The sequence below is a fragment of the Notothenia rossii genome, assembly GCF_949606895.1.
Source record: "Notothenia rossii genome assembly, chromosome: 1".
NCBI lineage: Eukaryota > Metazoa > Chordata > Actinopteri > Perciformes > Nototheniidae > Notothenia > Notothenia rossii.
In genome coordinates this window covers 74481969-74495467 of record NC_136912.1, presented here as the reverse complement: position 1 = coordinate 74495467, position 13499 = coordinate 74481969, and the positions used below count along the sequence as shown (strand labels likewise).

At 39.3% G+C, this 13499-nt stretch overlaps 1 protein-coding gene across 1 annotated transcript in view; it reads left to right on the top strand.

Moving 5' to 3' along the window:
• Positions 1 to 9677, top strand: part of LOC307019535 (contactin-associated protein-like 4) — a 111099-nt gene extending 101422 nt beyond the window's left edge. The window contains exons 20-22 of the mRNA XM_079650533.1: positions 4246 to 4461; positions 4871 to 4942; positions 6813 to 9677. Of these exons, the coding sequence (XP_079506659.1) occupies positions 4246 to 4461; positions 4871 to 4942; positions 6813 to 7009 (485 nt within the window). The 3' untranslated portion in view covers positions 7010 to 9677. The remainder of the gene's footprint in view (positions 1 to 4245; positions 4462 to 4870; positions 4943 to 6812) is intronic.
• The last annotated feature ends 3822 nt before the right edge of the window (positions 9678 to 13499 follow it).

The following is a 13499-nucleotide window of genomic DNA, read 5'->3' as shown; positions in this document are numbered from 1 at the left end:
AAAAAATGCCCAACTGTTTTGGACGTAACATGGTTGGTGTTTACATTAGCATCGCTAACACTCAGAGCTAACCTGTACTGGATAGAGCATGTGTGTGAAGAAGCAGGAAATAAAAGGAACTCACCTTGTGGTATAGCCGGCAAGAGAGAAAGCCTTTGAGCTCCATACTTTTTCAGAAATAATCCTTGATAATCCATGATACGGCATTTCATCACGGCAGTATTTAGTTTAGACAGTAGCTGCCGGGTCCCGCATGAGCTCAGCCCCCTCCTTTTATTTTTATTTTGTATCAATCTTTTTTTTTTTTAAGCTTTATACCCAAAATCAGCACTTTTGAAACAGGAAGTGAAATAGAGGGATATGAAGCATGGCTAGAATGGGTGATCTGTTTGGTATTTTGAGCAAAGCACTTCAGAGACATGTTTTTTATATATCTGAGACCTATGCTATTGCCTAAAAATAACATGATAACTTTAAGGTTATAACAGCTGGGAATTTGTATAACATTTTTAAAATGGCTTTGTGAGATGTAAGTTCCTGAAAAAAAGCCTTTCTTCAACGTCCTTTACATTGTGTTCACGCAAGAAATGTATGAAGAAAACAGAATAAGCCCAAACTGATTAACCCCTGTTCTTATGGTTTCCATCATGACCCCAACACATACATTTTACATTTCTTAGGAGATTTACTTTAGCGGTACCGTAACCCTTGACATACAACAATGAATCCTGCCTATCTCGTATAATTTGGCTGACATGAGCTCTTAAATAACGCTTACAACTTAAAGGTGGGGTAGGTAAGTTTGAGAAACCGGCTCGAGATACACTTTTTGTTATGTTCCATGGAATGCCTCTTAACATCCCGATAGCAATGAATATCTTAAGTGCTTTGACATAAAATCCATAAAAAGATGTCATCTGTCCGTAGCGCTGTAAAAAGCACAAACAATCATTTTAGGCGGCCCGGCTAAAATAACTGGATGGCCTACCTGCCTGTCAGCCTTCCATCTGTGCACAAACTTATCTCGTGCCCTCATTGGTCATATGCGCGTCCGTGTGTGTTGAAGGAGGGGCTCTTTAAGGAAGTGGCAGATTTTTTCCGGCTGTGTATTTTCAAATTCTAGCGCACTTGAGCTGGTTTCTCCAAAATTACCTTACCCCACCTTTAACAACTCTTCAAAGTGGAAGTACAGTTTCCTAAAAAACCAAACTGGACTGGTTGTTTAAAGCACATGCCACATAAATGTATCATCACTGGTTCAATTCCAGCCAGGACCATTTGATGCATTTCAAACTACTTCGTACATCCCACTTGTTTGCTGTTTCCTGTCTCTTAAACTATCAATTGTATAATAAAGCTGTAATACCAAAATTAACGTCAACAAAAATGCCTTCGTAGGTGTGCTTACCTTGGTGATGTGTACAAAGCTAGACGTTGGCTGCCTCAAAGTGTTTCTTCAGCTAACACCAATAAGTTATTAAAAGTGATTCAATCATTAGATAGTATAAAGCTATATAGGATTTAAAGATCTGCCATCTTGTAATCTATCCAGTTATGCATTCATCCATTTTCTGATCCACTTATCATGTCAAAGGGTCCTTGGTGATAGGCAGGAGACAGGCTGGACAGGTTGCCAATCACATATCCAACTGTCTGTGAATAGAAGCTAGGTTTGACTTAAGATAAGAGAGGTTTCAGCTTACAACATACACGTTTTTCTTTATTGTATTTCTCAAATAACCTAAGAAATTGAAACCAAGAATGAGCTAAATTAATATGTTATCAGAAGAAGTAGAATATATAGAAATCTAATGAATCCAATGACTTTTGGATGTGTAATTAGGCACATCATTTGTTTATATATAATTTGTAAGTCAATCATATTTTTGTTTATCAATTTGATACTGCTTTAGTTTGTACAGCATCATAATTCTCATATTTCATTTCATTATTATTATTATATATTTGTTGTATTATTGTTTTACACGTTCGAAATAAATAAAATCAAGAGTGATTACTTTGACATGTTCCTGCTCTTCTCTAACAACCGTAAGTTGTCCATGTTAGAAACAACAAATTGATGCTGGTGCTGTTTTTATGTTGAGCTCCTTAAATATGTTCCATTGTTGACCCGGGCCGTGTCAGTGTGCCACCCAGCCTTGTCTCGCTGAGCCAGAGGACGCCGGCACTCATATCAGTATCAGAGAGGCAGCAAGATAGTTGATACACTGTCACTCCCTGCCAGTGCTGTCATCCATCAGCCTGACTAATGGAGCAGGGAGGAATGGATAGACTGCGCGGCTCACAGAGAAAGAGAGAGAGAGGGAGACTTGGGGGGGGGGGGGTGAAGAGAGTGGAAGGGAGAAATGGTGATAGAGAGAGGTGGAGGTACAGGGCAGAAGCCGGGCGGAGGTGGACAGCAATCGTCAGTTTGGTGGATACAAAGCCAAGGCTGTCAGTGTGGGATTTGACTGCTCGCACACACATCCAAATCCTTCTCAGTGAAGACACAGACTCTGTTCAGCACCTTTAACCTAATACCAACAGTGTTACTTGTATCTGCATTTTTTTTAAATCTCTTCGTCTGAGGAGGAACTCTTATGTTACCTTTTAGTTTGAACAATGTTCTTGGATATTCTTTTATCAGATGACATGTTTGATCAATTAACAGAGCTACTTTAACATTTAACCAGGGCAGGGAGATGTGTTAAAAATGATTCACAATCTGGCCATTGATTGGAGATCTGTTGGCTTTGGTTTGTGTTTGCAGCTGAAAGGAGTGTTTGAGTGGCTGAGCGTAGTGAAACACAATTCATGAAAACTTGACAAAAACTGAATAAAACTTGCAAAAAACGTTATGGTTATTGTTTAAAAAACTTAAAGCACCTACACTGTCTTATAAAGAAACTGCCCTGCCTGCATGTGCTTAAATGTATAAGGCTAAGAAGGGTTAAAGGTAGAGACAGGAGAGTGTGTCTTTCTTAACGATGGAGAGAAAATATAGAATGCCATCCGAGACAATCGAATGCTACTGCTTTTACTTAAATCAGTTGTGTTATTACCTTTTTCTCACATAAAGGTGTTGCCCTTCATCTTGGAGGCTGCTCAATAGATATACACGTGTCATGAGCGTTATGATTAAAAGTAAAATAATTTCCTGATGCTCAGAGGATCACATTTCATTTCAAACGTAATCAAAGCCGGATCAAACATACAGCTGATAAACAGCCGTCTCCAGCCAGGCCGCTCTGCAGTGTCCGGTTCATGTGGTGAAGAGTTGCGTCACCATGGTAATAACTTTGATTGGTGACAATGATGTCCTGGGCAATCAAATTGTACTGCATGTATAATTGAGGGTCACACTGACATTTATAGCTACTGAAGAATTTATATAGCACCTGCTGTCACAAATAATGATGTTGTAAACAGGTAAGCGCCAAGTGAGATGCTGGTGCAGTTTCTTAAGTCAGTGTATTTTCATTTGCGTTTATTTTACTAGTTTTGTTCTGATAACAAAGAGGCTATATGGTCAGCGTCTTCATCACACAAGCTAAACTTCACATGTTCCATCATCTGGTGAACATAACAAAAACGTTGATCTACAATAGGCTATATCCAGTATTTAATTGAAAACTAATGTCCAAATGTTTATTGAACTTTGCTGAGGACCTGTGTGCTCCTTCACAGTCAAAACATAACATGTCCGCCCAGATAAAATGTTCCTATTTGGCAAACTCATTGCCAGTTATAAGTGCAGATGCAGGCCTGGTACTCTTGAATACAGAAAATAGTGTGTTTTATTTTTGCATACATTTCATTGTCAAGCATCAACGTTCCATTTTAGTATTTACACACCAGCATTGCAGTTTGCATTGTCCCATAGGTATGTTTCATTTTTGGGAGCTCAATATCTCAGAGGCAGTGATAATGAACTGTCTTCAATTTCTACAAAGTGCATGAATTGTATATGAATACATTTTGTACAAAATATAGCTTTTTACATTCAAAAACATTTATATATTTATTTACATTATGTGTGTTTATTTTTAGTATCCTCCACTATCAGTTACATTCAGGAAATCATAGCTCCAAAATGAACAGCAATATGATTAGATTAGATACAATTCATCATCCCAACCGTGGCGACATCAAGATAAATCACTGCTGTATTTCAAATGTGTAATTGGAACTTGCTGATAACAAATGTGTCTTCTCTCCTCTCTTCGTTTCTCTCTCTGTGTTCAGAGTCTGGTGAGATGGATGAAGAGCTGGCCGGCTTGGCCTCTCTCGGGTTCAGCGGCTGTCTGTCAGGTGTTTTCTTTAACTCCATCAGTCCTCTGAAAGCCGCCCTGATGCACCCTGACAGCCCTGTTGTTGTCAGCGGCCCACTGGCCCAGTCCAGCTGCGCCTCCTCCTCTCCAGCCAATCCTTACGCGGCAGAAACCACACATTCCTTATCAGGTACAAGGAGACAACTCAGCCATTATTTACACGTAATATATATCTTTAGGTAGACACCCCACCCATCTCCCTAGAGTTAAATAGTATTCTTAGGGCTGCTCATTAGACTTTTATGGGCTCATTAACCATCCTCCTCCGTTAGCAGACAGACTGAGTGATGGCACTATGTCAGATGAGATCATTCAGACAGCTGTAGTGAAGTATTTTAAAGTTGTTCTGAGGCTTTAACAAGCTGTGACTGCACTGACTGATGAATATCTATCCCCACACACTCCTTGTCCACACGCCTTTCCTTCTTTTTATTTAGTTTCTTTTCGTTTGTTTTTCAAACTTGGTGATCGTTGTCTACATTCTTTCTTCTCTGTAGGCTTTTTAACTCACCTTTTCTGGACTCCTTTCTTTCTTTCAGACCAGCCAAATTCAGTGGATCCAGGTCAGCATTTAGTCAATGCCATCAGGAGTGACTCAGCTCTAATCGGAGGTAATGTATTCTGAGCAGGACTAAAAGTTACGGTTGGCTAAAAACTTTATATTTGGAGAGTCTCACATTGTAAAGAGGAATGGGAAGGATAGAAGTGTTTAAAAATGATGCGAGCGAGGAGGGAATAATGATCTAGGTAGCAGAGAAGAAAGAAGCAACATTGAGGAGAAACAATGCATTGGCTGTTTTAATGAGAAGATTTTGGGTCTGAATTCACATGGCGCATGAAAACTTTGCTGACAAAAAGGTATTAGACTCGCACCGAACCACTTTGATGCAGCGCTCAAATAAGTCAAGCAGTATTTCATGTATTTTCACTTCCGTTTGCTTTACGAATAAACCGAAAGCTTGAGTGACATCAATTTGAGGTTGTTTATGCTCAAATCAAAACTTAGGAAAACTTTTAAAGAATAGAGATACAAACCGATCTTCTGGGAGATGAAATTCACAGACAAAGTAGCGTGTGTCGCACCTGATGTCTTCCTGCTGTCTTCAGAGCAGGTGCACCATTTCTGCTGTGCTATTTTAGATTTAGATCGTATTACAGGAGTGTATAGAGTAACAAATCCAACATTGCCCCAAAACAATGCACTTTCAGTTATTACTGGATTTATTATTTAAAGGTCCCATGTCATGGCCATTTCCACTGATCATAATTCCATTGTTGAGGTCTACTAGAATAGATTTATATTGTGCAATTTTCCAAAATCACTTTGGTTTCTCAAACAGCATCTCTGTAAACTACGTGTATTCACTGTATTTCACTCTCTGCCTTTAACGGCTCGTTGTAGCTCCAATAGCTCCAGCCCCCACCCTCCCTGTGAGCACAGTGTGCTCTGATTGGTCGGGACGTTGTGAATCGCGCTGAGCTCCGTGGAGGTGTGGTTTCCTTGCGACAGCGAAACACAGCCAAACTCACCCTGAGCACACACAAAGTCACAACCGAAGTAAAAACAATAATTGTGGCTTGATATTGAGTAAGAAAAAGGTTGATAAACGCTGTGAGAATGGGTCTGCAGAGAGAATTTTACCGCGATCCCAACTGTCTGTTATCAGCCTGCAGCCAGGGAGGAGAGATCAGCAGAGCTGCCTGCACTGAGTGTGTGTGTGAGGAAGTCCGTGGATTGGTCAATTTGGACCACTCAGCGGGGGCTTAACGTAACGGCTCCGCGGACGTAACGTAACGGCTCCACGGATTGGTCCATTTGGTTCCGGGTTACGCATGACATCATGCGGTACCCGGAAGAATCAATGGACAGTGACGTATCTCCAACAAGGCGTTTTGGGGAGGTATTTTCTGTGTTAGAGTTTTACTCGCTACAGGGTGTACTTTGAGGGTTTTGACTCTGCAGACCGTTTACATGCATAAAAACCTTCATAACACACAAGGGGACGGGTAATAACCTCAAAAGCATGACATGGGACCTTTAACACATAATAAAGGATGGGAATGGTCTGAGATACACAGGGTCTGATCTGTCAAATGTTTTGACAAGCAACGATTTAGGTTACCTTGTGAGTTTAAAAGTAGATGTTTTTGTATTGTGCTAACAATAACATCAAGCACATATGAATCTTGACTAATTGGATTTCTTGCCCATATAATGTTAAATGGATAATTCAACTTGAATTGTGTCAAACGAGTGACTGTGTATCACGTCACCCTTGTGCTTTTGCCTGAGACAATAAACAAGGGAACATTTTTTGAAACAGATATGAGAATGTTATAAATCTTGTCATATATATCTGTGGAAGAAAATAAGCAGGTTGTCCAAAATTAACAATTTCTTGAAAAAATTGGTTTTGCTAAAATATTAAAAGCAACCTGGTAAGTTGGATTTTGAATTAAAAGTGTTTTTGATTTTTTTAGGGGTGATCGGCATGATGATTTTCGTCTGCGTGGTCGCATTGGCGATAATAGCCAGAATTATCTGCAGCAGGAAGGAGACGTATAGAAACCAAGAAGTGAAAGCAGCGCAGCCGGAAGAGGGCCAGGAGCTGCCCTTCAGCAGCCAGGTGGACTCTCAGAGCGCTCCCACTGAAAACCAAAAGGAGTATTTTATTTAGCAGGACCCCCAGCATCACACTGAGCTGTCAGGACAGAGCGGGACCATTCACCAACAGCTCAGAGCTTTATCAGACATTCAGCCCGGAGCTACTGGTGGACCCATCAGATGTGACGTCAAGAAACATTTTATGATTTTCTTACAGTAAGTTCTTATCTGCTGTCATTCTGAGTGTAAATATTTATAAATGTAAATGGTCATTTGTGTGCTTATAACAATGTTGTTTGCCATATTGTAAAAAAACGTTATTAAAAAGAAAACATGCAGAATGTATGTGTTGATGAAAATACGATTGTTCCAGTAACATTCTGAACTTGGTGTTCATTTTTAAAAAGCACTTTTTCTACGAGGATGATAAACCTTGCTTGAAATTTCAGATGTCAGAGCCATACAGTGTATGTGTGAAAATATAGGAAGAGTAATAGTCAACATAATTCAAACCACTGCTGTATATACAAGTCTGAATACTCATATTCCACATTTTGCCTTTGAGTTCGTCGGAAGGTTTCTTAGTTACTCGTTGTGCTTTTTCTTTATATCTTGAAAAACCAAATAAATTCTTGACGAAATGAAGGGATTTTTTTTTTTACTTTTACTGACTGCACCAAAAATCTTTAAAACTAAGACTTAAAACTCAGACTGTCTGTCACTTTGTTCAATCTGCTAAAACCCTAATTGGAAATGGAAATGAGAGAAGCTGACAATGAGATAAATAAATAAAGGAAAACCAGCATCAAATATAAATATTGGATATATATATACTTCTCTGACGCTGAGATACTTTAAATCATTGGTTGTTTTTTCTTTTTTTTGCAACATTGAAAATGCGGTTCTCCCTTTCTAGAAGGTTTTCATCCTCCAATATTTTACCTCATTACTGCTGAGTTAAGGATCTATTTGTTCTTTATGTGTCTCTCTCAAATAGCGCTGTCTTCAATATGTTAACCTGATTTTGAATACGAACAAATGTCTCTTGATACTCTTGTTTTCAATAATCCCGCACAATAATAATACACGGTTCATGAAAGCAATAACATTTGCTATTCTGAACACCTGCTGTTTGGGAAGTCTCTGAAATTGATGCAATTTAAACTTCCCAGATAGTTAGCGGGAGACATGATTGCCTCAGTGTATCAACAATGAAAGTAACACAACAAAGCTAAACTAAAATATTTGTAGGAGCAATGACTCATGAGCACCGAAGATGTCAGCGGGAATTAAATGAAGGATTGTGTTAACGACCAATATTATAAAGTGTGCTTGACATACAGGCGCAAGACATTTCTCTCTCTAGAAGTACTAAGACAAAGCTGAGCTATTGTCTCAGCCTTTATCCAAGATGCCATGTACTAATGAATTGAAATATACCATATCAGATTTCAGCGGAGCCCAGAAAGCCTCCTGAACGAGTAAAAAGGAATTGCCTTTGAGACCAAATAGTTGTATTTCCCTGACTATTTATACCTGACATTCACATGATATGTATATCCTATCAGTCATATCTGTGAATCTACAGTCATGAAGTTTGCTCTTCAAGCTTTATGCCACCATGTACAAAATGTTTCTCAGTTGAAAAATGTTTAGGTTAGAAATACTACACATTCTACATTCTTTTTTAAATGATAACTGTTTCATTGAATGAGAGTTACAGCAGAATTACATTCAAATCAAATCTATTCACCCGTTAATTGATTTTCAATTTTTTGGGAAAATGTAAAATCAGAGTATGGTTTGTACAAATGTATCACAAGTCTCATTTAATTATGTCACTGTAACTTTCTGCCTTCCGTTGATTTTCTCACAGTTTAAATGTTTCAGTTATATGTAAACTACGGCTGCCACTCTCTCCCAGGCTTTTATCACACCTTTAATACAAAATACTGGCAACCTTCTGTTCGGACCATTGTCAGGTACATTATCATATGGTTATACTTAACATGTCAAGGCTTATCCTCGTCTAGCCACCAATCTTCAATATTCTGTAATGTAATCACTATGTATGTTGATTGGCTGAGACCTTCCTCTTCCTGTGTCTCTACCCTGTATAAAGTCATTGCTTTTCTGTATAACTTGTTCAGATCTTGGTATTATTTGCTAGTGCAGGACTCTTCCAGCTGGAAATAAGATTGATTCTGTTAAATGCTTTAACTCTTTATTAAATAACACAACTTTGGTTTAAGCTTGTAGATGTGTTATTTTCTTACCAGAAGGTGATGAAGTGTGGAATATCCATGTGACATATCTGACCCAGCTTGGTAACAGTCGTTAAGAACACAAAACTATTTCCTCAAATCACAGAATAATGGCCCAGTGTGAATGTAATCACAACCTGGATAGTTACTGTCAGCCAGGAACGAGACATGGGCATTTTCTGAGTCCTGCTCCATTGTTTTGGCTGGCAGTGATTAGTTTGTGCTGAGCCAGCAGAAAAGAAACTGCTGTTACAACAATAATGTAACAATGCTGTATTTGTGAATGACTCTAATTTGTGTGACTTTGAGTGAAAACAATCTGGTTACAATGGTTCAGTTTTACCGGAAAACTCCTCCTCCATGATAATAAAAATTGCTTTTTTTTTTAAATACTGGGAGGTGTTTGATTTTCTAGTCTGGATCTTTAAACACATGACAAAATAATACAGATTATTGAATAAACAGCTACTTATCCTACTCCCACTCCATCTCTGAGTCTTTGATCCGATCTAAGTGATGTGCAGCCTTTTATCTGCTTTACTCTGCTTGTGAAAGCAATAATGAGTGACAGGGCTGGGGTTAGAAATGGTCATTACCAGTCAGAAGTACTGGTTTTGCTTCTAAAATCAAAATGTTGAAATTATAACTACTAACTAATTGAACTACAACAAATATGTATTAGTACATTTATACCTGACTTTATGGTGGACTACCGAAATCTTTGGAGTGCCTTAATGTAAATTAAAATCCTGTTATAGTGGCAAAACTACAGTAGCAGAATTGGCGTTGGGAAAACAGTTTTTAGAGGTGGCTGTTGTCTTTTGTTTTCCTGTTAAATGAAGCCGAAAGCCAGCAAACTTGTCCCGTCTAGAGTAAATTAAATCTACGTAAATGTACATCACAGATTGTTGTTCTCCCTAAACTTTTCAGGATGGGCTTCTCTTTATGCACTGCATGATATTATTGATGAGTATTCATCTATTAATATGCTTCTGTCTGCAGAGTAGAGATAAAGACGGCTGACTAAATGGCTGTAACACTCGGGAGACGGAAATATCTGTTTTCTTTTTTATGATGACATTCTCTCCTAACTCTTAATTAGGTAAATGACTTAAAGTGTTGTCAGAGTTCAAAATGGTCTTTTTTTAAACAACTGACCTCACTTTTAGTAGGGCATAACAACCAAACAGAGCCAGACATAATAAAGTTGTCAGATGTACTGTAGTCAGAAGACACTCGATGTGTCCCATTCAATGTGAATTATTTACAGTTCCTAAATGGAAATACAATTCCTCCCATTCAATTCCATTACATGTGAGAAATGGGAGTAAAATAATTTCCTTCTGGTGGCATGGTACATTTGCAAATTCTGTGAGCTTTCTTCTCAAATATTTACGATGGTCACTAGCTCATAGCGTCACCATGCAGAGACCTAAGTCAGGTTATGGAGAAAGAGTTTTTCAGAAGAGCTTGAGAATCTTGATTGTTGACACTATAGGAAGCACTACTCTGACCAAATGTTTATATTTTACAGAAAACTATGATATAATAGACAAACCTTAAAACAAAGATACAGTACAGCTTTGAACACTGATGACAAACTTGCTATTGCTCAGAGGGAAGAAGAACATTTGTCCTTTTCAGTTTCTTTGTTATAACAGTCCTTTCTTTATTGAGCCTAATTCTGAATCAACATGTTGCAGTTACTTTTATCCATGTTTTAGTATGTGTTTTTGGTCAACAATATCACTGGAATAGTAGAGAGAAGCACTGGCTTGAGGCAGACTTGAAGGAAGGCAATTACAGGCGCTGCACACTCACACAGGTGTTTCACTTGTTCTGATTAGACCTGTGTTCAGGCTGGAGTTTGCTGGACCTATGCTAGGAATCCTGACTACAGAGGCCTGTACGACGAAGCCAGATTTTCGCTTAGCAGGCTAACTTCAGGGAAAACTCTGGGTTTCCGGTCCTACGACGCTGGTTCTCTTTTTAGTGGGCTAGATCTCAATGGTAACTTGTGCTGAGCGGCTAACCAGGGGCCTGTACTACGAATCAGGATTTTCGTTTAGCAAGCTAACTTCAGGGATTTCCGGTCCTACGAAGCTGGTTCACTTTTTAGCGGGCTAGATCTCCACGGTAACTTATCCTGGAACCTAGTCTGCTCCTAAATATCATATCATAAACCTGTTAATGTACGCATTCAAACACTTTTTCTGTTACCAGCTGTATTCACCTTGCAGGTGCAACTATGTTGCTTTTATCCTGGATAAAGTGTTTAAGTCATGGATGTTTAAAGTTTAACGTCTTCATATTTGTATAATATTATAGTTGACTTTTCATTCAGGAAGTATGACGTGCTGCGCTGTCAGTACGCTTGTCCATGTTTGTGATTGGTCGAATGCTCCAAATACTGTACCACGCTTTTCATGTGAATGCGCACCTAACTAGATAGGACACGGCTGGCTTGAGCGATCCACTTGATAACCCGCGTCGTAGGACCGCTGAGCAAGAGCGCGTAGGTTTTGGATTAGGCCAACCGGCTAACTCAAACATATCCAGATTAGGTTGAACCGGCTTCGTCGTACAGGCCTCTGGTCTAATGAGCTCAAATGAAAGCACCTGTGTGGATGAAACACTGCGTACTGTCGTGTGAAAAGCTTTTTCTTCCAAGTCTGACTGTTCTTCCTCTGTCTTGGGTTTGTTATTGAACATTCTGTTTCTAGAACCCCGGGCAGTTTGACTGACATTTGTGAATAAACAAATGTTTACAGAGACTTTAGCTACTCGTCAAATACCGTCGTTTTTATCATAGTGCAGTTGCTTATGTGGTATCACTGTAATGCTAACCAAAGTAGCCAATGTATGTGTTGTCTGAGGCTAACACAGCTGTTTATTAGCTTTTGGGCTACCTGTTGACTGTTTTAACTTTTAGTTTTGTGGACTTTGATTATCTTTTATATTTTTTTACTAGATTAATAACTTTTTCTCAAAATCAATAGAGCCTTGTACACTGGGCAAGTATCTTCTTATTGGAGTTTAGATTAATATATTTCATATGGATATATACATATTCATTTTATTTAGACTTTTCAACAGCTTCCATGTCATGGGAGACATTATCCCCATCCACCAGTTATATGAACTACACTTGACAAGTCAGACTTGTTTTTGTTTGTGAATCTTATACATTCTCCTAATGCAAACATAATTCCCCTAGCATGGGATTAACAATTAAAACATACTTAATGGGTATTTAGGACCCACTGAGACAATAGCCATGTTGAAGACAAGCTGTAAATCCAGCCAGCTCTTTAGGGAGGACCTAGAGTTTCAATAGAGCTGTTTCCACACTTTAATTGCTTCTAATCCGTCCAGACTCAACTCCAAATTTGGATGCACCGTCCCAAGACAATTTTGCAAACTCATATTTTTTAAGCAGAGAGATGCCTGCAAACTTTAAATAAGGGCATCATAACACCAAAGGAGGTAATCATATTCTGGGAGTTTCTCAATGTCGAGGACGCTTCCTTGGTAGGACATGTCCCTCCGAGTCGAGGCAAGAACCCTTCCTAGCCTCGGAAAACGAAGAATGGTGGAACAGGCTAACAGGTGTGCAGGTGTGTAGGTGTGCGTCATATGCGAGGCCCCGCCTTAAATGGAGCTTGATTTCCGCCAAATATTTGGAAATTGGTCCGTGCGCAAAGCATTATGGGGATTTAAAGACCGCGGAGGATACACATGTGCAGCCTCGAAATTTCCCGCAACATAGGACGCCGGCCTCGGTAGAATTCCAAGCATCCTGGACATTGGAACAGTCCTTGGGCGGGACTCGATGACGTAGCATCCTTCAAATAGTGGCTCTGGAGCCGCCTTTCTCGACATTGAGAAACACGCTGGGAGTTCTTAAAATCCCCACAATGCTTTGCGCACGGATCAATATCCCCAAATCTGTGGCGGAAAATGTAAGGCGGGCCTCTCATATGACGCACACCTGCACACTTGCTAGCCTGTTCCACTCTTTGTTTTCCGAATGCCAGGAAGTATTCTTGCCTTGCTTCTGAAGCAAGATGCTCGGCAGAAATGTGCTACCAAGCAAGCGTACTCACGATTGAGAAACAGCCCCTCTGTGTTTTTGAGTATTTTAATTTCCCTCTTCAATATACTTCTAAAAGTCACTTTGAAGGAAGTATTCCTACATGTTGATTGGGATCTGGGCTGACTTCTTATCATGAAAACGCATGTGACTTTAAACATTGAATGGATTAATGATTTTAATAGATATGTTCCTCTCAATTATTT